General features: G+C 40.4%; 1 protein-coding gene across 2 annotated transcripts in view; it reads left to right on the plus strand.

The window, feature by feature from the left end:
* The window catches only part of HIRA (histone cell cycle regulator), a 55,225-nt gene extending 30,620 nt beyond the window's left edge, over positions 1-24,605 (plus strand). The window contains exons 10-25 of one of the 2 annotated variants that reach the window (XM_089489790.1): positions 162-232; positions 4,377-4,482; positions 4,991-5,218; positions 6,448-6,533; positions 8,558-8,752; positions 10,320-10,490; positions 12,746-12,938; positions 15,368-15,469; positions 16,855-17,003; positions 18,247-18,408; positions 18,712-18,770; positions 19,781-19,886; positions 20,840-20,962; positions 21,708-21,871; positions 22,957-23,045; positions 23,573-24,605. In XM_089489790.1, coding sequence (XP_089345916.1) covers positions 162-232; positions 4,377-4,482; positions 4,991-5,218; positions 6,448-6,533; positions 8,558-8,752; positions 10,320-10,490; positions 12,746-12,938; positions 15,368-15,469; positions 16,855-17,003; positions 18,247-18,408; positions 18,712-18,770; positions 19,781-19,886; positions 20,840-20,962; positions 21,708-21,871; positions 22,957-23,045; positions 23,573-23,689 — 2,121 coding nt within the window. In that variant the 3' untranslated portion in view covers positions 23,690-24,605. The remainder of the gene's footprint in view (positions 1-161; positions 233-4,376; positions 4,483-4,990; positions 5,219-6,447; positions 6,534-8,557; positions 8,753-10,319; positions 10,491-12,745; positions 12,939-15,367; positions 15,470-16,854; positions 17,004-18,246; positions 18,409-18,711; positions 18,771-19,780; positions 19,887-20,839; positions 20,963-21,707; positions 21,872-22,956; positions 23,046-23,572) is intronic. The other variant, XM_089489791.1, reaches the window with a different exon arrangement.
* Positions 24,606-25,350: the final 745 nt, after the last annotated feature.

Raw genomic sequence — 25,350 nt, forward strand, 5'->3', positions numbered from 1 at the left:
TGCCTTAAATATACCTCCCTTTTCTAGGTTTTTTTTACTGTTGGACATACAGCTATCAAGCCTTAGTCATGGGCTGGCTTTCCACCTGCTGTTAAAACTTAAAAGGAGTGGGGTTTGAAGCTAACCTGTGACTGTCATCAATCTGAAACTTTTGTTTTTAGCTTACGTGTCTGAAAAGGCCTTTGGTTGTTATACATGAGCTGTTTGACAAGTCGATTATGGACATCTCATGGTAAGATGGCTTTGATTCTACCCTAATATATTATTTATGTAAAAACGTGCTTAGTAGTTGTTCACCTACTGAATGTAATTTTCCATTCACTCACCCTGTCATTTTTTATTTTATGTTGCCTTCATTGAGCGGTTTGCTTGTGGTCACTTAACAGTTTGTATGGCATTCTATAATATTTGATTTAACAGGCCCCCTACCTAGGGCTTGGGGCTTCCATAATACAGTGGTAGTACAGTCTATTAATTTGTTCTTTTTAAAATTTAACAATTGAGGGGGCCTTCATAGTTGCTGAGCCTGGCGTACGCTGTGACTTTCATGGTATAATTTAATTTCTAACTAAAAAGATTGTATGTACAGCACTGTGTAAATTTACAGCACTATATAAATAAAGCTTAATAATAATAATAATAATGGGATTGTGCTGGTTTTGATGCTGTTGCTAGTTCTGAAAGGGGAGAGGGTGTTTTCTTTTTCTCATTCCAATGCAAGACGGGATATTTGTCACTTTCTATCCTCAAGTTAATATAAAGAATCCAGATTAATACAGAACTTGCCCAGAGGGTAAAGATAAGCATTACACATTGTGTGTGTGTGTGTGTTAACTGCCCTTGGGTTATCCCTGACTGGTGGCGACCCTGTGGATGAACATCTCCAAGACCCCATTTTCCTCCACTGCTCTGCTTAGGTCCTATAAATTCAGGCCCATCACCTTCCTGACTGAGTCCATCCATCTGGAGTGAGATCTTCCTCTCTTTGTCTTTGCTAATAAGTCCTGCCCTTCTCATGATGTGGCCAAAGTACGACAGCCTCAATGTCCTCATCTTAACTTCCAGGGAGAATTCAGGTTTGATCTGATCAAGGACCCATTTGTTTGTGTTTTTGGCTGTCCACAGTAGCCTCAGCACTCTTCTCCAGCGCCACATCTGAAATGAGTTCATTTTCTTTCGGTCTGCTTTCTTCAGTGTCCAGCTCTCAATAGCAGCTTCATTTATATACTGCTTCATACCGCCTAAGCAGTCCACCAAGCAGTTTACAACTGTAAGGCAATTGCCCCCAACAATGTGGGGGCTCATTTTAGCGACCTATGGAAAGATGCAAGCCTGAGTCGAACTTGAACCATTTTGCTGGTATTGAACTCGCAACCTTATGGTTTGTGAGTCAGTGGCTGCAGTACAGGCATTATTTAAACTATTTTTATTTTTTATTTCACAAAATAAAAGAAAATGCAAGTGTTTGCAATACACATGCCCTTCAAGCAGTGCTGGTTATACATACCATTTTTTCAAAGTATAAGAAAATAGGCTTTATTTCTTTACAAATTAAGGAAAACCACAAATTTGCACAATATGTATATACATGTACGACACACACATATCCTTTTCGGCAAGGCAAATATTGTACAACTTGGAGTGCTACTGTTTTTGATGTGATTGTACCTTGTACTTTCTCTAAGGTATTGAACACAAACATAAAATTCCTGTCCATATTCATATAGCATTTAAGTTTCATAATTATTTTGATGTTATCATTATTCAAGATATCTTCGTGGCATGAAAAGAACTAAAAACTTCTCAATAGACCTGATACAAATTTAGTCTCAAAGCTACCCCTTCTTTCAGCCTTTCTAAATTAAAAGCCTTCAATGGCTTTCAGTGATCCATACCAATTTCATCATACCATTCCATTTTTTAATATGTGACCATTTTAGATTTTTACAGTAATTTTGTACAAATTTCCATGTTGCTTCAATCAAAGGGATGTAAATATCTGTATTTCTACAACAAACAAGATTAAGAAATTAGTAATTCTAGGGTGGTTAAATCCTTGAAAACTGTGATCTGAGAATTTAGTGTGGCAAAGCGAACCATTTAAGTGGAAAAACACTTTAAACATTACTCTAAAACGATAACGTTTCAGAAGATGGCAACACACTAGAAGGAATCAGGTGTAATTCGCAAAGTATATACACACAATTCTTTTAAGTATATGAAGAACGGACTCTCAATCTACATGGTGATGGGGGAATACACTGACTTGGACAAAGCTTTCTTTAGGGCTCAGTTGTCAGTCTTTACACTTTAGGATCTTAGCTAGTTTTTTCATGGTTGCCATTCCCATTCCTAATCTTCATACTTCTTGACTGCAGTCTCCGTTCTAGTTAATGTTTGATCCAAGGTACGGCAACTCTTTAACATTACACATTAGTTCACAGAAATTTGCTTGCAAGACAGGCATATCCATTGTATTAGAAAGACAGGATGGCCGTTATTACAACAGGAGATGTACATGCCTTGCTTTGTAGACAAAAAAGTAGATGGTGAAGAGACTTCCAGCAATTGTAAAAGTCAGTTTTGAAAACCTCTGCTGTAGATGCCTGCCATTGTGCAATAACACCCCCCTGCCATGCATTGGCACTGTGGTTCTTCAAGTGCAGTGGAAGGAGTGTGGCCTTGGTCCTCTTGCCAGTTACTCCCTCTGCTGGTGTGGAAGCATTACCAATAGGCCTACTGCGAAGAAGAAACTGGTGGTTGTAAACTGGTGAGCAACACATTTAAAAACAGTGCAGATTAAAAACAGTACAGAAGTGTCGATTGACGTATAAATGTAAAAGTTATTTAAAAGACAGTTAATCCATTTATGAAACTGAAGCCATGAAGATTCAACGAAAGGCTATGTGCAAAGCATAAAAACAGCACAGCACACCGTTCAAAGGCCATCCTAGTCAGTTTCTAAAAGCCTGATTGCATAAGAATGTTTGAATGTGCGGATAGAAGCAAAGCAAAGTGGAAACCATCCTGGCTTCCCTAGGGCAATGATGGTGAACCTTTTAGAGGCCGAGTGCCCAAACTGCAACCCAAAACCCACTTATTTATTGCAAAGTGCCATGTCCCTCTGGCTTTCTAGTAACAAAATCTGGCAAACTCTGTGCTGGGGTGATGGCACATGTGCCTACAGAGAGGGCTCTGAGTGCCACCTTTGCCACGCCTGCCATAGGTTCGCCATCACTGCCCTAGGGAGTTCAAAAGCCCTGGAGCAGCCACCAAGAAGGCCCTGTCCTTTGTTTCCACCAAATGAACCTGGGATAGAGAAAAGGGCCTCTCCAGAAGATTGTAGAGTTCTTTTTTAAATTATTATTTCTTTTTTTAAAAAAATCTTTATTAGTATTATAACCTACATACAATAATATAAGAAAACTTTTACATAATATTTCGCATATATATGGTAAATCACATTAATTATCCGTTCTTTATTACCGTATCTAAATCTTGTTCATATTAAACCATGTTAAAATGAACTAAACCGGTAATTTTTTAAAAAACACACATAAAATGATTATTAATATCTTCATTCTTCTTCTTGTCTTCTTTTCATCATATGCTGTTCATCATTCCACAAAGGTATAATACTATTAATTTATCAGTAATTAATTTCCCCCCTCCCATTCCCCAAGTGCTCCCCATCACTTGAGCCTGTTATCTTCATATTACTCTACCCTCCAAAATTGTAACTTTTCCTGTGGAGGTAAAGCATATCCCTCTTTTACTACAACCTTTTGTACAAATATTTTCTGTATTGCTTCAAAATTGTTTCCCTTCATTATTCCTTTTTTTACCGCAATTCCACAAGTTAACCTATCATTAATTGCTATTTGCCATATCGCTTTATACCAATCTTGTATTTGTAGATCTCCCTGATCTTTCCACTTTTTTGCTATAATTAATCTTGCTGCTGTTAACAGATTTGTAATTAACTCCTTCATAGCCTGGGTGCAGTTGATCATATCATATATAGATAATTGTATCATATATAGATAATTATGTCTTTAGACAAAATTCTAAGTCAATTTCTGTTGTTTCTTTTATCTCTTTAAATACCAAATTGCCAAAATTTCTTTACAGATCTACAGCTCCACCACATATGAATATAAGTACCAATTTCTTGGCAACTTTTCCAACGTAGCCTTGAATAATTCTTATTTATATTGTTGAACCTTACTGGCGTTAGACGTTTTTGCTTCTTAATGGATCTGAAAACCTAAACAAGCTTTGGGTTGGCCAGTCTGTCAAATATTCCTCAACCTTCCAGTTGTTATTTCCATTGTATGAAATGTATTGATCAAGATCTTTGACTTCTTGTACTTCAGGACCTTGAATGGGCTTGGCATACTGGTATGCTCCATGGATGGGTCAGTGGCCTTTTTGGATTTTTCCCAGGATGAGCTTGGTGATCCACTGAGTGAGGAGGAGAAGGTACAGTGATATTTTGAACTGGCTTGTTACTTTAGAATGGCAGAATGCTTTTGGTTATTCAGGGGCTATATTGCCAGTTTGACAGTTTGAATCATGCCCAGGAACATGAGACATGTTTCTTTGTAACAGGACGCTTGTGCAGGTCCACCTCTCCTTCATACCGTCACCTGCAGTTGGCTACAAAGGTCCATATCTCAGTGATGCTACACATGTTTTGCACCTTGAAGATCCCTAGTTTCTATGCATGACATCTTCATTAAAGAGGATCTTTAGAATGAGGAAGGACCTTTGTTAGAGTCCTTGGAAAGCATAACCATTGCCATTTATTAATAAATAATGATGAAAGCCAACAGGGTTGACAGAGGGAGAAAAATCAAAGGTAACTGATGAACCAGTATGCCTTGCATTATTGGGATAATTCAGTCTGTGCCTCAGTTTACTGTCAGTTTTTATCAAGCACTGCTGTTTTAAACAGACATTTACTGTTAAAACTTTTTATACCTTTCAGAGCAACATCCATCAGTCTACCTATGGGAAAAGCTTGGCTATAATGACTGAGGCACATCTGTCTACTGCTATTATTGAGAACCCAGAGATGCTAAAGTATCAGCAAAGGCAGCAGCAAGTGGAAAAGAAGAACGAAGCAGCAAGAGAGACCACTGGTTCAGCAGCAGCAACACCGCCTCCGAAAGTGGCAAGCATGGTGAATGGAGAAAGCTTGGAGGACATTAGGAAGGTAGATATTATAAGACCCTTCATGTACAAAGCTTGTGAATGACTTAGGGCCTGAACAGACAGGCCAAAAGAAAGCTGCTTCGGGCCACTTGGTATGCTGTTTAAATGACACACACATCTTAAGAGTCCAGAAGCTGTGCCAAAGCTGTGCTCCAGTCCTTAGGTCTGGAGCATGGCTTTGGCACGGCTTCCAGCCTCTTAGGACGCATGCATCATTTAAACAGCATACTTCCAAAGTGACCTGAAGCAGCTTTATTTTGGCCTGTCTTTTCGGGCCCTTAGCTAAAAAGGAATGATGTACTAGTGCATATATTGTAACACAACTGAGGAAATAAGAAAAAAGCAAATAGGAGAAGAGAAAACAAATATGAATAAAACCATACTGCAAAAGAGGTAAAAACCAAATTACAGTAGAGTTACTGTCATAACTTGTCTAAGGCCTGTTACAGACTGCCAAAATAAAGCTGCTTCGGGTCTCTTTGGAGGTATGCTGTTTAAATGATGCATGCATCCTAAGAATCTGGAAGCTGCACCAAAGCTGCACTCCAGTGCTTAGGAATGGAGTGTGGCTTTGGCGCAACCTCCAGACTCTTAGGACCCATGCATCATTTAAACAGCATATCTCCAAAGAGACCCGAAGCAGCTTTATTTTGGCAGTCTGTAACAGGCCTAAGTATCTTTTCAAGAGGAGAAGTGAAGAGAACAGAGGAGGAATCCCCAGCATCCCCTTTTTTAATGTAAACAATTAAGGGGTTTTGGTGTAATTTTTTTTAAATGATTTTTTGATGTGAAAGATTAAAATTGTGCCTCATTGACACTTGCCCCTTTTTACATACAAGGATGAGCTGTAGAAAATTGTATGTCTAGTTGATGAAGTTAAGATTTCAGAAAGTTCCAGGAAACTGCCTTGGCCTCCTGTTAGCAAGATCCTGCTTTGTTGCTTTCTCTTCACATCTGTTAAGACAACAACATTCAGCTCAAGGACCATGGCCTTTCATATTAGAAGCCTTCGGAAGTACAACTTTAGAAGATCTTCCAAGTGCTTATTTTGAAGACCATTGTTATTGTTGTTCATCTTCATCAGTACTGAGTTTTGCAAGACAGTTTTACACCACAAGACAGACAAGTCATTCTTTCCAAGAAGCTAATGTATGGACTTTTGATATAGCCTGATATACCTCTATAGAATTTATAAAACAGAAGTTCCAATAACCACCTTTCCTCTGACAGAATCTTCTAAAGAAACAAGTTGAGACCCGGACAGCAGATGGTCGGAGAAGGATCACACCTCTTTGTATAGCTCAGCTGGACACTGGGTACATAACACTGAGGTTTTGTTGGTTTTTTTCCACGTCTATCTCATGATCTTCCCAACTCATATACTTAAAAAATCCCTTCTTCCTACCATCCACCTTTTTTTCAAAATATTTATAACTTGTTTTGAAACCTTATTCCAAACAGATTTCTTCAGATTCTGCAGTAAAGCAATATATTATTGTATAACGCAGTGCAGGGGGTAGTGCTTGAGACTGGATATGGCAGTGAATTCTTCAGAGAAATAGAGGATGGGTTTATTTAAGTTGAATGTAACTGGGAAGCCAGTGTGCTGTAGTAGTTGGTTAGGTTTGTAAGATCCAGGTTTTGGTTCTAACTCAGCCATGAAGCTCCCTGGGGTGACATTGAGCCAGTCACATTCTAACCTACAAACCTACCTCATAGTATTGTTGTGAGGATGAAATGAGAACATGTACCTCGACTTGAACACATTGGATGAAAGACACATAACTAAATAACTCTCATTGAACATGAAACATGAACATACAGTGAAGAATTTAATGTTGTACATAGCACCTCAACCAACTCTTAGAATCTAAAAAAAATCTAGGGGTAGCCATGATGGCCATAGAGCAAATCCAATAACATCCAAACAATGATACCTTTATTGGGTCAACCCAAATGCACAATTACATGTTGCAAGCTTTTGAAGTCACACTGGCTTCTTCATCAGGCAAACAGGAGAAAGAAATTGAAGATGTTAGTCATAGGCCTGCATTTTCTGTTTCTGGTCTTAGTTCAAAAGGTAGGGAGAACTATCTGCAGGCTGCACCTTACCCCTTTGACCATGTGGTCACTGGGAGACTTTCAATGTTGAGGAAGTTTAATGTCCATTTGCAATTCAGAGAAGATGTTTCCTTGGAATCCAGCATGTCTCCTTCCTTTGGGAAGCCATAGGCTCCTATGTTTCAATAGAATATTCCAATACTCGTGGAATATTATGGAATCTGGAATCCCATTGTTTGTGAGGTGCTATAAGATTCCATTCTCTCCCTAGTGCCATATACTGATAAACTGCCGGGTAGGGTGTGAGTATGCAGATGACAGACAGTCTACTCTTCTGTTTGTTCTACCGCAAGAGCTGCTCATCATCTGAATATGTTTATGGACTAAATTGATTGAACCCAGATAATGCTTGTGAGAGTCTGATCTGGAAAATGTTCACTTTGATCTGGAAGAACATTTGTGTTGGTCAGGTGAGATTACAAGTTCAGTGAAAGATCAGCTGCACAGTCTGGCAGCGCTTTCAGACCTCACTAAATGACTGACTGCATGGTAACTGTGGCCACACAAACATGTGAAAAGTTCCATCCGATGGACTGATGATACCGCTACCTGGAAACCATTTCTTTGTTAAATTTGCATTTTGCTTTTTAATCCTATCATTGTTTTATCCTCTCCGTAACCCTATGAGGCAGGTGATGTGAAGAGATTGTGACTGTCCTGAGGTTACCTGGTGAGCAACATGTCGAGTAATGATTTGTTGGAGTGTTGAAAGTGCAACACCATTAGGAATTTAAGTGTTGTTGATGATGGGATGGCTGCAATTCCTTGAATATGAAGCTGCCTGGGGAACGACAAGTTACCTCTCTGAATTGGTAGCCCCTCACTCTCTTTGAAATTCATTTTACATTGAAATTGCTGCACAATGAAGATAAGAAGGACATACACTTTTCTACTTTTGTTGTTAAAAGATTCTGCAAGTCCCATGTGGGTTGGTTTGCTCATCTCTGACTGCATATAGCTCCTCCAAAGAGTAAATACAAGGTGCATTTCCATGGACAGCACTAGGAAGTACCTTTTAGTATGACTAAGGCTGACTTGGGAGGAGAGAATGCAGTGGAAAAATTGCTAAAGAAGCTCTCACCTTTTCTTCTAAACCTGTAACCTTGTGTGTAAAGTCTGTGTCTTTGATCATATAAGCATGCATGTAGTCACGACATTTAAAAAAAAATAACATTTTTCTTGACTGTTCTCTCTTTTTCCTTCCCTTCCCTTTAAATAGGGATTTTTCAACAGCTTTTTTCAATAGTATCCCAATATCTGGATCCTTAGCAGGCTCAATGATGTCAGCTTCCCAAACGAATCAGCTCATGTCTTTAGATTACAATGCAACCAATTCCCTTGGCACATCTAAGCCTGCCTTAGAACCTGTGGCAGTCAGTGTTAAACCAGCTGAAGATGCAGCCAACAAAGATGGGTCAGTATCGAGCAAGGGATTTCATGTTCTGACTTTTGGGATTTCATCCCTGTCCACCTTGTCCTGCCCAACATGTGTCAGTTAAGAACTATCATGAAAAAAGTTCATATAGTCCCACGTTGCTTCAGACACACAGCTAGGGTAGGATTTTGAGGCAGAAGTCCAGGATCTATTCAGCAGATGGAGTAGGACTGGCCTACCTTATTTTGAAATAAGGGAACTAATGCGCATTAGCATCTGAAGAGGTGCCCTATAAGACCACATACCTCTTTGCACAACACTGGAAATAATCCTTACACTGGCATAACCACAATATGATTATGGCACAATAAAATATCACTAAATAATAAAATACCACTACAATAAAACAGTCTAGTACCCATTCTTTTTCAAACTGCATATAAAAATCTAATTAAAGATGTTCATTTCTGTAAGGCTAACAATAATCAATTCATTAAAACAGTTATATATTGATACTATCAGTCATATACAGCCTACCAGCCGGATCCAGATAACATTAAACTTTTCGGTATACGTAGGTATTAAAACAATACCTCCGGCAGTCAGTTCTGAGTGTCAAGTGGAGGAACTAGCCAGATTTTCTACCGTTGCTAATCTGAAAACAGAAAGTTTCAGAATAATCTGACGTTCAAAGGAATTATGTATTATAAGAGTCCAAGAGATTCTCAGAGCGAAACACTTGAGTAAAAGATACCCACTTTATGGTGACATCATTATTGTTACTTACAGTAGTAAGTAAATCAAATCCCATACAGGCACTTTAAAGACAACTGATAATTTGAGTAAGATGTCTACATCATGTGACTTCAGACTATTTCTTTCTCAGTAAATTTTGAACACTAGTGTCCCATATTTAATTAGTTATGAATTCATTCTAAAGGTGTGTGTGCACATTTGTGTTTAATTTTTTTAGCTTGTCACTTTGTAAGTCCGCATTTAATTGCTCTGTGAATATATGGGTTAGCTTATATGTAATTTCACCAGCGTTTACAGCCTTTGTGACCAATAGTGGGGACATGTGTCATTTGGGGGGGGGGGGACACATAAACATATGTGTATCTCAGCACACGGAGATGGAGAGGTTTTAACCTTCTCTCCCTTTCTACTGAATTCTAAGGATCACTGAACAATGGGACATGAAGGCAAAGACTTCTGCCATCAATTAATGATCTTCACTTTAACAGGGATCTCACAAGTCAGGGAACAATGTTTTAAGGAGAAAGTTGGATGGGGACCATCTAGCTTCAGTTTGATAGCAAGTGGCCAAAGGGTGCCCTTGGTGTGGGAAGTGTCAATTTACACATCATATAATCACATCCCTACAAGCCATCACTGTCCAAAAAGCAGTGTCTGTATTCACAGCCAATATGCTCCTTGTTACTAGACGGTAGGTTGGGGGAGTGGTGTGGGAAGATGGCACAAGGATTGATGTTGCAGTCTTCCATACCTTGAGAGCTTGGTTTGAAGCACTTGGTTAGCCTGTACAGCTTTTTCCATGTGTTTTTTAAAAACTCAAATGCTTCCTCTCTCCCCCATCTTTTTACAGTGTAAATGCTACCTCGGCTTCAGCTGCTCCTCCTACGTCATCGCCCTCTGTGCTGACGGCTTCTTCCAAGATAGAGCCGATGAAAGCGTTTGATTCTAGATTTACGGAGCGATCCAAAGCCACCTCAGGGACTTCTGCTATTGTACACACAAATCAGATTGCCATAGACAGGTAAGGAACGAGCGGCACAGGTGGAAGAAGGCACATGGGATTAAAAATAGCTGCAGTGGACCTAATAGCCACAAGTCAAGCAGTTAATCACAGAATGTAGAAAAATAATGTGTTTTCTATGCAGGGGTTCCAAAGTTCAGTCTTTTGCATTTCCAGCTAAAAAGATACCAGGTAGCGGTGCATGCTGCATTGTCTCCCTGCAGGACCTTAAAAGCAGGAGCATAGTTTACCAAATATTATGAGGCCAACAATTTGTTCATTGCAAACACATTCTTCAAACAACAAAAGCGACGACTGTATTCATGGATGTCTATTGGAAGCCAATAAAGAAATCAAATAGACTACATAATTGGAAGCGGAAGATGGAGAAGCTCATTCTCTCTACAAAAACAAGGCTGGAGCTGATTATAGTACAGACCACAACTGGTAGCACCAAAAATTAGATTAAAACTAAAGATGAACAATAAATCAATAATTTGCCAAAATAAAACTTGGAAGAATGTCCCTATAGAAGTTAAAGACCAGAGGTTTAAGAGTAAGAGTAAGTGCTATAGACTGAGACCCAGAAGAACTCTGGACCAAAACCAGAGACATTGTCAGGGAAGAATGCAAAATGACATGCCCTGCAAACAGAAAGAAAAATCTAATAGGATTATAGATGAAAGTCTTCAAACAGTTACAGAAAGAGAAACAAAAGAAAAAAAGTGACATGAGATATGGCCAGAATATTGATTGCCACTTTTGGGTTTTGGGGAGCTGTGTGCCCGCAGTCTTTATTTTTCCAGCTCTTGGGGAAGACTGATAGATATTAATTTGTGAAATGGCAGTTTTGTCCTCTCCTCACGCAGAATATCTGAAAGTGCATTTGAAACTTCCCTCCACTCTGAAATCTAGTTTGTTGTGCTGTGAGTCGGGGGGAATGGGTAGTGTTTGTGAAACACATATCCCATTCCACATAGGTGTGCAGTTATTTTAATCGAGGAGAATGCAGAGGAGGAGCATGCCTTGGAAACGTTGTCAATTAAAACATTTAATGTATGAATAAAAAACTTTGGAAAACAGACATAAAAACTTGAAAGAGATGGAGCCAGTCTGATTTTCCTAGGGGGAGAGTTCCACAGTCAGGAGGCTGCTACAGAGACAGCCCTGTCATGCGTACCCACCAACCCAGCCCCATAGTATGGGGAGATAGACAAAAGGATGTGCATTGATGCTTTCAAATTTGGAGCAGGTTCATATGGGGGGAGATCCATCTTTTAGATATCCTGGCCCCAAGCTGTTCAGAGCTTTGTAGGCCAAAACCAGGACCTTGAATTGAGCTTGGAAGCTGGTGCAGTTCTTGTGATGTCAGATGGTCTCTAAAATGCACAGCTGCCAAATCTGGCTGCTGGATTTTGCCCTAGTTGTAGTTTTTGAACACTTTTCCAAGGGAGTCCCATGTAGAGTGTATTACCATAGTCTATTCAGAAGGTAGTTAAGGCAAGAGTCACTGTAGCCAGATCTGCACTCACTAGGAAGGGGTGCTGCTGGCACACCAGCAGAAACTGGGCAAAGGCTCTCCTGGCTACAGCAGCCATTTGGCCTTCCAGGGGCAACAGCAGGGCCAAGAGCACCTGAAGGTAATGTTATAGAAGCTTTTTAATAATTTTGTGCATTGTGTTTGTGTGCATTGAACTGTCAGAAAGCAAAGGTGTCACTATCTCAGCACCCATAAAAAGTTTTGGTTCTTGGAGTATTTTGGAATTCCAGATAAGGGAGGCTCAGCGTACCAGTGAGGCTATGTTAAATGTCTACTTGATAACTGTGATACAACCCACTTGTATCACACATACCAGTGAGGCTGTGTTAAATGTTTTAATGAATTTTCCTCAGCTATGGTTCCCCCCCAGTTTTTCTTGCCTGAAACGATTTGGTGCCCTCCTTCCTATTCCATGCTTCCCATTGACTAGACTGGCAATTGCATGGCACACAGCTCTTTCCTTGAACAGCTTCTTGCCACATCCCTGCATCTTCTGCTTAAAGCAACCACTTCGCTCTAACTAACGGTAGGGATGGCTCTGGCCTCAGCCGCGTCTTGGGACTTCAGCCCATACAAAGTGCAGTTTCCTTCCAGCCCTACACTGTCCTAAACTGAACTATGAACATGATCTTATCTGTCTGATGCTTATCTAAAAAAATAGACAATGGGCTAATTTGGGAAGCTTCAGAAACCTGAAGCAAATTGTGCAACTAATTGTTGTTTGTTTCTCATGCAGACTAAAGGAGCAGAACTCGATTAGGGACAATAAACCCAGGGATCTCCTAGAAAGCAGCAGCGACAGTGAGGAAAAGGTCCCAGCTAAGCCTATGTCACTATCTAAGCGTAAATTGGAACTTGAAGTAGAAAAGAAGAAAAAAGGCAGGCCTCGAAAGGATTCTAGGCTCATGCCTGTCACTCTAACCGTTCAGGTAACTAAGGTTACTTGTGATCCCTTTTGTGCTATTGTGGGTTCTTGTATAATTGCAGTGGAAATCATGCATCCTTCCAGATGTTGTTGGACCAGGTCCCAACAATCCTAGCCACCATATGCAGTCCTAAGAAGTGCTGAGAATCCCAGTCCAACAGCATCAGGCGGGGCATGTGATTCCCACCCTTGTTTTGTAATCCAGGAGTGCCAGAATGGCGGCGGCTTGTTTGTTTCATTTGTTCCAATTGAGAATACAAAGTATGTTTTAGAGGCATATTTGGTCAACTTTTTAGGAGGCAGCTTTACCTCTAATTGCAACATGGCTCCCACTTCAGATTGTACTGTATATTAAGCAGATAATGGAATGCAATAAAATGTTTTTGGCGGTGAGATTGAAAAAGCCACACATATGGCTTGTTTTACAGTAGCAATGGAGAAGGACCCAGTGTAGTGTAGTGGCTTTTGTGTTGCATTAGTACTCCAGGAGACCAGAGGTCAAATCCTTTCTCAGCCATGGAAACCTACTGGGTGACCTTGGATAAGTCCCATTCTCTTGGCCTGAGAGGAAGGCAAAGGCCTTTGGGGCACCATAAGTCAGAAATGACTGAAAGCACAAAATACAACACACAGTTGAATTTAGGAAAGAATTTTTGGGCGTGCAACTTACACTGAGTTTGATGGGGGGCACTCAATAATTTGTTTTACACCAAGGTGTGGAAAATGTGATCTGTGGGCTGCATAGCATTCCCCCCCCCCCCAAGCTCCTCAAAAAGTGTTTTCCAGAAATATTTCAATTTTTACAAATCCAGACTAGGTCTGAAGGGCAATTTCGCCTGGTTTTGGACCCCTAATTAACAAAGAGGTACACTGGAAGTTGAATTTCATTTTATTTCCTTGTTCAATAAAGGCCTTTCCTGGGATTAAACCAACCCAGGGTATGTAAACATGCAGTGAAATTCCTCCCTTTAACTAGAGAATGTGTGAATTTTGAATCAATGCAGTTTTTTAATTGAAAAGGATAAAAGGGGAATGCAATGGGGGTTATGGCCCTTCAGGCCTCCAACACCTGGCAAAACTCCAGTTTTATATTTAACAATATCTTGCTCTTTTTTTGCATCTGATCACTTCCTCTCCTCTTTTATTACTAACCTTGTAGTTACCTTATTTTGACATTAGAAAACAAAATAAGAAAGAGTGCCACAAGTGCGACCATTTAAGAGTCCAGTGTACCAGAGGTACATTGTACAACTCAGGTGTGAGAGTGGGGAGGGAAATGGGAAGAGAGAGATGGAATGTGTTTGATAGATGAATACTCTTCCTTTCTAACTGGCACCCAGTTGAAAACTCAAGATGGATCAGGAGCAGAAGACTGCTTCTGTCGTCTTTGCTTTCTGTGCCCCTGGATTACCGTATATACTCATGTATAAGTCGACCTCGTGTATAAGTCGAGGGAAGGTTTCAAGGTCAAAATCCTGGATTTTGAAATGACCCGTGGATAAGTCGAGGGTAAAATTTCTATAAAGAAGGATGGAAAGGGGGAAATACCACTTACGTCCCTCCTTCTCTGGACCTCTCCCAGTCAACTCTCAGGTGCTGGAGGAGAGGTTTACTTATAACATTGGATTGAGAAAGGAAGCACCTGGATTTAAATGGAGAGGTTTTCCCTGAGACCAGGTTTTGCAAAAGGGAGCAAAAAGAAAAACAAGTGGATTTAAATGGAGAGGTTTTTCTATGGGAAGTCAGGTCTTGCAAAGAGAGCAAAAGACAAGCAATTGGACTTAAATGGAGAGGTTTTTCCTTGGGAAACCAGGTTTTGCAAAAATAAATAGAAGCAACTGGATTTAAATGAAGGGGTTTTTCCTTGGGAAACCAGGTTTTGCAAAAATAAATAGAAGCAACTGGATTTAAATGGAGAGGTTTTTCCTTTGGAAGCCAGGGCATGCAAAACGGAGCAAACTGGATTTAAATGGAGAAGTTTTTCCTTGGGAAGCCAAGGCTTTCAAAACAGAGTAAAAGAGAAGTAAGTTTTTTTAAATGGGGAGTATTTCTGCTAGAAAGCCAAGGCTAGCAAAAGGGAGCAGAGAGAGACACGAGTGCTTTGAAATGGGGAGTTTTTGCACTAGGAAGCCAAGGCTTGGGAAACGGACTGGAGCAGGGAAGGAATTGGTCTTCAAGGGAGATTGGGGTGGCAGGCTTGCTTGCTTGGGGACCCTTCTAAGCACTGCCAATCAGTTGACCCCTCTATAAGTCTACCCCAACATTTTAGAGGCAATTTTGGGGCATAAATTTCTCGACTTATATTCGAGTATATACGGTACTTCTTCCAGAGCAGTTGGTGAGAAGGAGCCTTTTCCATAATGCACATTGCATCTGAAATGTTGTGGGCATTTTGCATTAAGCTACATGTGTGAGTTTTTGTGTGTTTTTCAGTCCCCAGCTCTATTGGCTTCAGACAAGGATGGTGCTTGCCACAGTGCACCGTTAGCACTTAAACTGCCAACCCCGGTCCCACAGAAATCATTTGCGTTGCAAGTAAGTGAATGATCAAACTAAACTTAGACAGAGTGGAGAAGAACTGTTGCACTTCAGTGCAGTTGCTTACATTTCTTCCTGGGGCTTAAGAGGTTATATACAGTCACCACCATCACCCCATTTACAGGGCTGCAAAAGTGGAAAAAATGTGAATATAAATAAAAATCTTGAATACTTCTTTTTAACCCGAGAACTCTTCTGTAGGCTTCTTTAGGTCCTCCAGCATGATAATACGTCAGCGTCCAGTGGAAGTTGACTACAGAATCATGCTAGAGGGCCTAGAGATTCCTAGAGAGAACATGTTAATCAAATCCGCAAATTGTCCAATCCATGAAAGGTAAACCAGTGAATGTGGGGGGCTGCCTGTAGTTGGCATGGCTTGTGTGAATGGACTGGGTGTCAAGCCAAAGCTCAAAGAGAGATTCCCAGTGTCTCTCCAAAATAAATGAAACAGATGCTGATTTGTTCAAACCCTAAGAAAATCTGAGTATACATGAAAGCTGTTATGAATCCCCATTCTGGAAAAAGGTGCGATATAAATAAAAGTGATGGTGGTGATACATGCAACTACATTTTCTGATACTCATATTCCTAATTAATCTTTCTTCTCCCTTGTTGTTGCTTATCCTACAATGTCTGGATGGTGATCCATAATCTTTTGCTTATGTAATTACATGAAGTACCATATATGTGTGAAGACACTGTGGGTCATGAAAAGGCTTGAGTTGAGCCATATAGGAAAAGAGCAACAACATAGGATTAGGCATTCCAAAAATCTTGCCTTCAGAGTCCTGAACGTTTTTAGTGTGATTATACGGGTTGGCGTTCAGACATTGGCAGTATCACAGGATTCTTGGTTTGCTATGAAGAAGCAGCATACTGCAATATGTAATACGGTTTGTATTTTGTATCTCCCTGATTTCTTTTTCAAAGGTAGTTTTTGCTGACTTGTGCTCCTGGATTGTTTGGGAAGACAAACCAGAATACTGGGTTTAAAAAGTCTCAGTAAAACATCCTGATGAATGTCACTTGCTCACACAAAGGGAGAAATTAAACTGGAGTAAACAAGCTTTCTGCACCAACAAGCTGCTTGCTCACAGCAAGCTACAATAAATGTTAAGTGCAAATGTGGCTAATGTACCCATGCACTTGAAATAACAGACTTTTAGATCCCAAGCCATGTTTTGAACTTCAAATGGAAAGAAATGATGAGGAGTAGCTTGCCTGGCTTTGCCGTTCATCTTCTGTACACTGAGGTTCGCTTTCTTTTCCATAGCACAAAAATCTCTGAAGACACAAGCCTCCTGAACTCTATTCATATTGCAAATGTTTGCCGGTTATGATTATTGTGTTACCAGTTATGACTGACTGACTGTCTTTTTCAGGTAAGCTCAGATCCCTCCATGTATATTGAAGTGGAGAATGAAATCACTGCAGTGGGAGGTTCAAAACTTAGCAGGTTAAAGTGCAATCGAGAAGGAAAGGAATGGGAAACGGTGCTCACCAGCCGCATTCTCTCAGCAGCAGGAAGCTGGTAAGTATGTGCAGCAGTCCTCACACTTGAGCAAGGGTGCACTGGAACATAACTGCTCAGATAACTATACATAACATTTATATCAGGAGTCTTTCCGGTGTTTCAAGTACAAACTACATAATCCTCAATTTATGGCAAAGCTCACTGGGGCATATGAGAGTTGTAGTTCAAGTCCTAAATAGCCATAGTCGTCTCAACTAAAGTAGACCCATTGAATCAGAGTGAAATTTGCATACACATTGACTCATTCACACAGTTTATTCCTAACAACCAAATACAGGTTATAGTCATAAAATTAAAAAAATAAAAATAATTAAAACCTTTTAAAACTTTTACAGTCAGTTAACTCTATAACATATAAAGCAATATGTTTACACTAGAATAACAAAAATCTTTCATACTAAAACATATCACAGGTTTCCAGAATCCGTTCAAATTAGTATAATTTATTTATTGCAGATTCCCATGCAGGCCTTTATCCTCAAAATCTAATCTACGTTTAGCTGCTTTCACAGTGCATTTGGCAGTGTTGAACATCACAGACTTAGCTGTATTAGCTAACAAGTAAATGATTTTCTCCAGGTCATTTTGGTTAGCTACAAGTTCTAAACTTCTTTTCAAAAACTCTTGGGGATTTATATATCCTACAATGTAGCATATAGTGTATGGTGTCTTCCACAAATGCAAATAACGCTGCTCCTTAGGGATCTTTTTATATCTGCCTTCAACGTAAATGGTTTTAGTTGTCTGGAATCGTAGGGCTGTAAAAGCTTTCAACAATTGATTCAGTGGGTTTAGGCCCAAAGCAAAGCTGCAAGGGTGTCTTATCTCTCATTTACACAGAGATTTAGGGTACCGTATGAGTGCCTATGAGTGTCCGCACCCTTGAGCAAAGGTGCATTGGAACATGACTATTGAGATAATTATGCTTTTTGCATAATGTTGGCTTAAGCTTCATAGAATCATAGAAATGGAAGAGACCAGCGCCATCTAGTCTGACCATCTGCCATGCAGGAACATACAATCAAGGCTACCCTATTCTCCCAAAATTTAGTTGGAAAATATATATAGAACTATATTTGTTTTTATTTCTTAATGCTGATTTTAGAGTAGTTAGGTTTTTTCCCCCTTGGGCTTTTTTAAATATATTTGTTGATTGTGTGTAGTTTGCTCTGGAGACTATTAAAGTTTAGTTTTAAATAAGCATAACCTCTGAGGCGAATTTCCTCTTGGTCTTTTCTAGTGAGGTGGTGAGTGTTGCTTGTGAGAAGAGAACCCTGTCAGTGTTTTCGGCTTGTGGGCGCCGCCTGCTTCCCCCCATTGTTCTGCATTCACCCATCTCTACTTTGCACTGCACAGGGTTCTACGTTATGGCTCTTACAACTGCAGCAACCCTCTCTGTCTGGTAAGTAGGAAGATGTAACAGTGTCACTAACATTTCGGCCCCCATAGGGAGAGTACAGTATGCTGCAGTGATGGCAATTGAGTCTGTGTGGCACAACTGAGCCCTGATGGTGCAGTGGTTAAATGCCTGTACTGCAGCCACTCGCTCAGAACCACAAGGTTGCAAGTTCAAGACCAGCAAAAGGGCTCAAGCTCAACTCATGCTTTCATCCTTCTGAGGTCGCTAAAATGAGTACCCAGATTGTTGGGGGCAAATTAGCTTACAGTTGTAAACCACTTAGACACTGTTTCGTTTACTTTTCAGGAATGTTCAGAAACGATCGGTAGTGGTGAAAGATGAGTCGCTGCAAACAATTTTAGCAGGTAATGATATAAATGCTATTGTAAATGCAATTTCTAATGCTGTTGCTGCCTAAGTGCTACATATTAAGCAGTGTCTATGGCTGAAAGTCAAAATACAAGGGTCTGCCACTTCTCTGCTATTCTTCCCACCTGCATTTCAGTTGCACTGTTCAATCCTTCCTATTAGCTGCTCTGTTCAGCTCATTGTTTCCAAGGAGCCTTTTCTCAAGGGGCTTTTGCACACAATGCTGGTACTTTCTTCCAGGCTCCTCCAATCTTCTAACATGTTGCTAGCAGAGAAAATTGGTAAGGGGGGCTAATTCTCCCTTTCCTGCAAAGACATATTGGTTGTAAAAGTCTATTATGAATAGTCAATGTGAATACTGTACTTATTTTCCTTGTCCCCCCCCTCCCCCGGCATGTGATCTAGTTGCCAAAGTTTGTCATGTATGGAGTACTCCCTGTTGCAGAAGTGTGCTTCTTTGAGAGACTTTTGTTGGCCTGCCTCATTCACAGCTTTTAAGGCAGGGGGATCCAGATGATATTGTCTTATAATTTCATCCCTCCTGAATTTTCACATCACTTTTCCCACCTTTTCTTTCTTCTGAAAACTGCGGAGGAGGACAAAGAATATTTGCACCGTGTATTTTCATTGACTTTGCACTCTTGTAGCACCCTAACAAACATAGCACATGAAACTGCCTTATATGGCAGACGATAGCTTGGAGGTGAGCTTGGAGGTATTACTGTTTTGAACTACATCCCTGGGAAGTTTTGAGAATTGCAGTCCATAAAAGTAATGTTTCCAAGCTCAGAGTCAAAACCATTGGTCCATCTAGGTCACTACTGAAAATTCTGGTTAGCAGCAGTTCTTCCAGGCAGATGGCTTTTTGTGTCTTGGTACCTGGGTTCTTTCACCTGCAAATGCCAAGGGCCATTTGCATGCAAACCTGCCTATTACTTCTCTTCATTGACCTCACCATCTTTTTACCACAAGGAAATCTAAATATTTGGTATGATTTGATCCATAGGAAGCGAAACCACTGTGTCTCAGATCTTGTTGACACAACATGGCATCCCTATAATGAACATGTCCGATGGCAAAGCATACTGTTTTAGCCCATCTCTGTCTTCCTGGTAAGTATTGCATGGGGGAAGCTTTGATTTGTCTGTTTTGGTATAAATTATGCTAAATGGGAACAGATCTATGGCTCAGACATCAGTTGTCCAGTACCTTTTATTTGATGGCTTAATTTAAAATGATAGCCGTTATTGTGAAGCGCTTTTTCTCTGCAGCAGTCCTCATGACTTTCAGAGCTTTTATGTTGGAATGAGTGGACTGTAGAATGCAGCCTTGACTCTGAATTTGACAGATAAAGCAGTTGAATTAAGTGAGTTTTGGGCTATATTCTGATCCCATGGGAATTCTGATAAATTAAGGGTTGGCAGCACTGGAGGAGTTAACTTTACACATCTTCTGTTTCTTGAACCTACTGAGAATACCAATGCCCTATGACATATTCCAAACAGAATAGGTCACCTGCCTCTTGACATTTTGGGTCCCCCTAAAATGGTACTGGACATTTTTTGTTCCAATACACATTACATTGGCTAGGACAAAAAATGTACAGTTAGCAAAAGTAATAGATTTTGTTGCTTCGATTTTTGTCTCAGCCATTTTGATCCTTTTTTTAAAAAAAAAACCTTGTATGTGGCAAGTGGCTTGAAAACATTGTTTTCAACTCTTACAGTGGTGATGTCACTAAATGTCTACATTGAAAGTCTAATTCTATGGGAATTCTGCAACAAAATGTGACTTGTTGAGTAAAAATGGTTCTAAATGAGTTAAGGTTAACTTGCAAGCCTTTCCCTCCATTTTACTACCCTGTCGCTTGAAGCTTGTGCTTGCGTCCTTGCACCAGGAAACCTGGTACCATGGATTTCAAAAGGTTTACAAGGGTTGGGTGTTTACTAATTTTCACCAGATTGGGAAAGGAGACACTGGAACAGTCTGTCGTCCCTTTTGATTTTCAAAACACGGCATCTCATTTCCCATTTATTTAGCTCCAAAATATATATTGTCTTTCCAGGAACCTTATCTCTGACAAGCAGGAGACTCTAGCACAATGTGCAGACTTCAGGAACAGTTTACCATCCCAGGAGGCTATGCTGTGTTCGGGACCTTTAGCCATAATCCAAGGGAAAACAGCTAAGTAAGAACTTGAGTGTTGCATCACTTTTTAATGCTAGCCTTGCTCTCCTTTCTCATTCTTGGCCTGTAGGTCACTCTTGAGGGAGAAGACTAGGTCACTCTTGCAGGAGATTTGAACTGGTTGCTTGCAGAGGGCTTCTGAAAGTTGGATAAGGCACACAAACACATTGATAAAGGTTCCACACTCTAATCTTAAAGTCTTGCTCTAATGGGTGTGAGTAACTAAAATAATCACATATTCTTCCTTTTGTCCCATCTTCATTTCCTTCCTGTCTCTCTTTGTCTCCCTTAGGCCTGTTTTTATCCTGTCAACCTGTCCTCTCATTCACTGAAAAACACCACAGTACACACAGATGGTACTATATTGGTAATTATGGTTCAGACGTAAAAACAAAACATGAATTGCCTTCCAAATAGATAGAATGAACCAGAAGAAGGAAGCATGCAGCCTCTGGCTTGTACCCTTTTCTCTGCTCCTTCCTTCTTGCTTCCAGAAAGGAGATGAGAAGCTTCTGCCCTAGATTTAAGATGGTTTATTAGAAAATCATAGCAACAAACCACAGGTGGAAGCTTCTCTCATGTGGGAACAGGTGAAGAAAAGCTAAACACATGGATGCAGATGCTCACGGTTTGCCCTTCAAGTCTCGATATAGCCACAAATGTACGAGTGTATACACTGACTCTTACCTTTTAGCCACTTGCTTCCTGACTGTTGCAAATGTTCCTATCTTTGTTCATTATTTCAGTTCTGGAAGGCAAGCAGCAAAGTTGTTCTCTATGCCTCTATTGGTCCAGCAAGAAACTACTCTGGCGTACTTGGAGAGCCAGGTAGCAGCTGCGTTGGCCTTACAATCAAGTCACGAATACCGCCACTGGCTTCTTATCTATGCACGGTATCTAGTTAATGAAGGTGAGGTCCTTGTGTTTTTATGTTCCATGGAAGTATCCTTTTAATTTTCAGATTTCCACCCTGCCTTCTCTCATTGCACTTGGTTGGGCATTCTCCTCTAAAGTTCTATGTTGTTGTTTTTTGTAGTCCTCCAGTCATCAGCTATTATAGGCAACAGGTTCTTGTCCTCTTCACTTAAGAGCTCTGAGAAACTCTTGTCATCCTGTCTTGGATTCTGTTAAACTAATACTTCTACACATCTTCAGCATTAATTCTGACACTGGTGGCGCAGTGGTTAAATGCCTGTACTGCAGCCATTCACTCGAAACCACAAGGTTGCGAGTTCAAGACCAGCAAAAGGGCCCAAGCTTGACTCAGGCTTGCATCCTTCCGAGGTCGCTAAAATGAGTACCCAGACTGTTGGGGGCAAATTAGCTTACTTGCTAATTAGCTTACTTGCTGTTCACCGCTATGATCTTTGGAATAGCGGTATATAAATAAAACAAATTATTAATTAATTATTATTAACTGGCTCAAGTCAAAAAATCTATCATGCAGTGAACAAGGCAATTAAACTCAGTTTGAAATATAAATCAAATGGAAACATAGCTGCTAAAATAGGATGGGTGAATAAAACATGAGGTACTATTTAGGCTATTTGTCCATCTAGTCTACTATTATTGTCTTGAACAACAGCAGGTCCAGGGTTTCAAGCAGAGATGTTCTTCAGCACCAGCTACCATTTAGGATGGTGGTATCATGGACTGAACATGAGACCTTCTACAAGTAAAGCATTGAGATGGTAGCGTGCCCCTCTCCAATCTGGCACCTGCTGTTTGAAAAGTTGTACTTAATGGCTGGATCAGACTCTGGGCCACTAGGCTAGCAGTGAAGAAATAACTTAGAATGGATACCTTGTTCACCTTTTCATTCCCTGGTCTCCATTTTCTTTTTGCCCTGATTCTTTACGGAGTCATTTTATAACTTACAATGTCCTCTGGCCAAGACCTTTCTCTTTCTTTTGCTGCCCCCACTGAGTTCTGTTGTCTGAATTGTGCAAAGGATGTGATGCTTACGAATGTGATTTCACTTTGTGTCTTCATTAGGGTTTGAATATCGATTGCGGGAATTATGCAAGGATTTATTAGGTCCAGTCCATTCCTCATCTGGAAGTCAGTGGGAATCAACTGTTGTGGTAAGTACTGTTTTTTTCCTGCAGTGGAGAAATATTCTTGGTTGAGTTGCTACTCTCATTTGCTTCAGTAGGCAGCAATATGCAAAGTAAGCCTGAAGTGCACTTCCTAGCAAAGGAGCAGTCTATTTCCAGTTTCTTGCCTAGCTCCAAGGGAGACTGTCAATGATTATTTGTTGAGCTTTTCCTTTCTCTTAGAGAGAGAAAAAGCTACCTAGATTACCTTTGCTAGGTGGTGCAAAAAGTATGGGGTAGATTCGGTGGAGCCAGAGATCATGCTTGCCTTCCTTAAGGGTTTGCTGGAAAATTTGTGCATAATAATACATCAGCTTTTCTTTTGGCGTCACCAGGAGGCTGTGATGCTGTAGGGTAGCCAATCTCAAATCTGAACCCTTCTTCAGAGAGAAGGAACTTGTGAAATCACTTACAATTTCTAGTCCCCATTTAGGTCTTAAAACAGAGTCCCAGGGGCTCTGACTGAGGCAGTGTATGAATGTTTAAGGAATTGTTTTCTTTTTGTTTCTATACAGGGCTTACGAAAGCGAGATCTGCTTAAGGAACTGCTTCCCGTCATTGGCCAGAACCTTCGTTTCCAGCGGCTCTTCACAGAATATCAAGAGCAACTAGACATCTTGAGAGACAAGTAGCATCTTCTCTGGCCTGTGGGGGGAAATTGCCGACAAGCATTAAGACAGAAGTGGAGGGCCATAGTCAGAGTTGGATGGGAAGGGAAAATACAAGAACCAGGCCCCGATTTGTTCTAACAAACAAAATTCAGTTTGGTTTTGTTTCGTTTTTTAAAAAGAAGGTCACAAGAAGAATGTGTGGAATAAGGGGATGAATAGAGTTTGGAGGTTTTTTTCCAGGTGAAATTTGAGCATTACAGATGTGGCCTTTGGCAACTGTGGAAAGTTTTGGAAAATGTCCTTCAGGGATCCTTTTGATTCCAGATCTCATAGTGACAGTGATCAAAGGGACTATTTGGGAGCCACTTGGATTTTGGATATCCCGCAAAAAGCACAGACGATAAACTGAACATCACATTAACCCTTGTTATAGGGTTCGTTACTAAGGATTTATTGAGGCTCTGTCATATATTTGGGTTACATAAGGAGGAGTCCCATAAACTGCTTAGGGAATATGCCGCCAACAGACTTCTAACTGTGAATAACAATAAAAGAAAGCAGGCTGTTGTATCACATGGACTATTTTTGTACTAGAATTTGCTAACTTGTAATATGAAAAAAAATTATTTGGCCAATAACCAGAATTTCCCCCTTACCAAGTCACCTGGTTGTATGAAACTTAACCTGTTAATTATGACAGTTGTGTTACTGAATAATTGTACCAAAATTAATGTTATTTGGTTTTTAATTTTTAACTATTTGTACAAGGCATTTGTGGGAGGGGGATAGTTAAAAAGGGAGGGTTGGTTTTTGGGAAGTTTCTTTTTGTAAGTACAAATAATAAATGAACACTGCATTGATCTAAGAACAAACGTCGGAGTTCTTGTGCTGCTTGTAGTAGCATTAAACTGTATAGGCCACAGCCTGTTAAAACAAATCTTGAATCAGCTTTTGTTTTCAGTTGGAAGTGAATTTTATTTGTTTGTACTGTGGGTTGTTGCAAAACCGTCTTTACGAAACACACCGTAAACAGGAGGGGAAGACACAGGTTGCACCAATGAATGCATCAATATGAAATGAGATTGACAAGCTGATCATAGAGCAAGAGTTGTGTAACAGCCTCTCGTATTTTACATTGGGTTTTCTCCACTACTGGTTACTATAAAACCTGAACAAGTATACTCTTGTTTCCGCTGCAGACTCAAACACAGTGGACAAATGTGTCAGGCAGCTATTCCCATGGTCTTATGAGGGGTTCTCCTAATGGGTCACGTTGTACGGTAGGGAATTTCATCCACCCTGCCCTCCAGACAGGACTGAAGAAGTTGTGGTTGTTGAGATTTTGTCAAGACCATAGCACCCAACAAGCTTAGCCAGAATAGCCAATGATGAGGGATGCTGGGCGTTGCAATCCAACAACATCTGGGCTCCTTTCACACTATATAGTTATAGTGCTGTGATGCTGCTTTTTAAGTGTCATGGCTGCATCCTGTGGGATCCTGGGGTTTGTAGTTTGGGTAGGCACTAGAACTATCTGGCAAAGAATTCTAAATGCCCCTCTCTACTGTGCAAATGTCAGAATCCCATAGGACATAACCCTGGCAGGTAAAGTAGAATCATAGCGCAATAATTGTGTAGTGTGGAGAGGCCTCTGGAGGACCACACTTTGCCCACCCCCTTGG

The sequence above is a fragment of the Sceloporus occidentalis genome, unplaced genomic scaffold (genome assembly GCF_023333645.1).
Source record: "Sceloporus occidentalis isolate IW3139 unplaced genomic scaffold, rSceOcc1.0.p SCAF_41, whole genome shotgun sequence".
Taxonomy (NCBI): domain Eukaryota; kingdom Metazoa; phylum Chordata; class Lepidosauria; order Squamata; family Phrynosomatidae; genus Sceloporus; species Sceloporus occidentalis.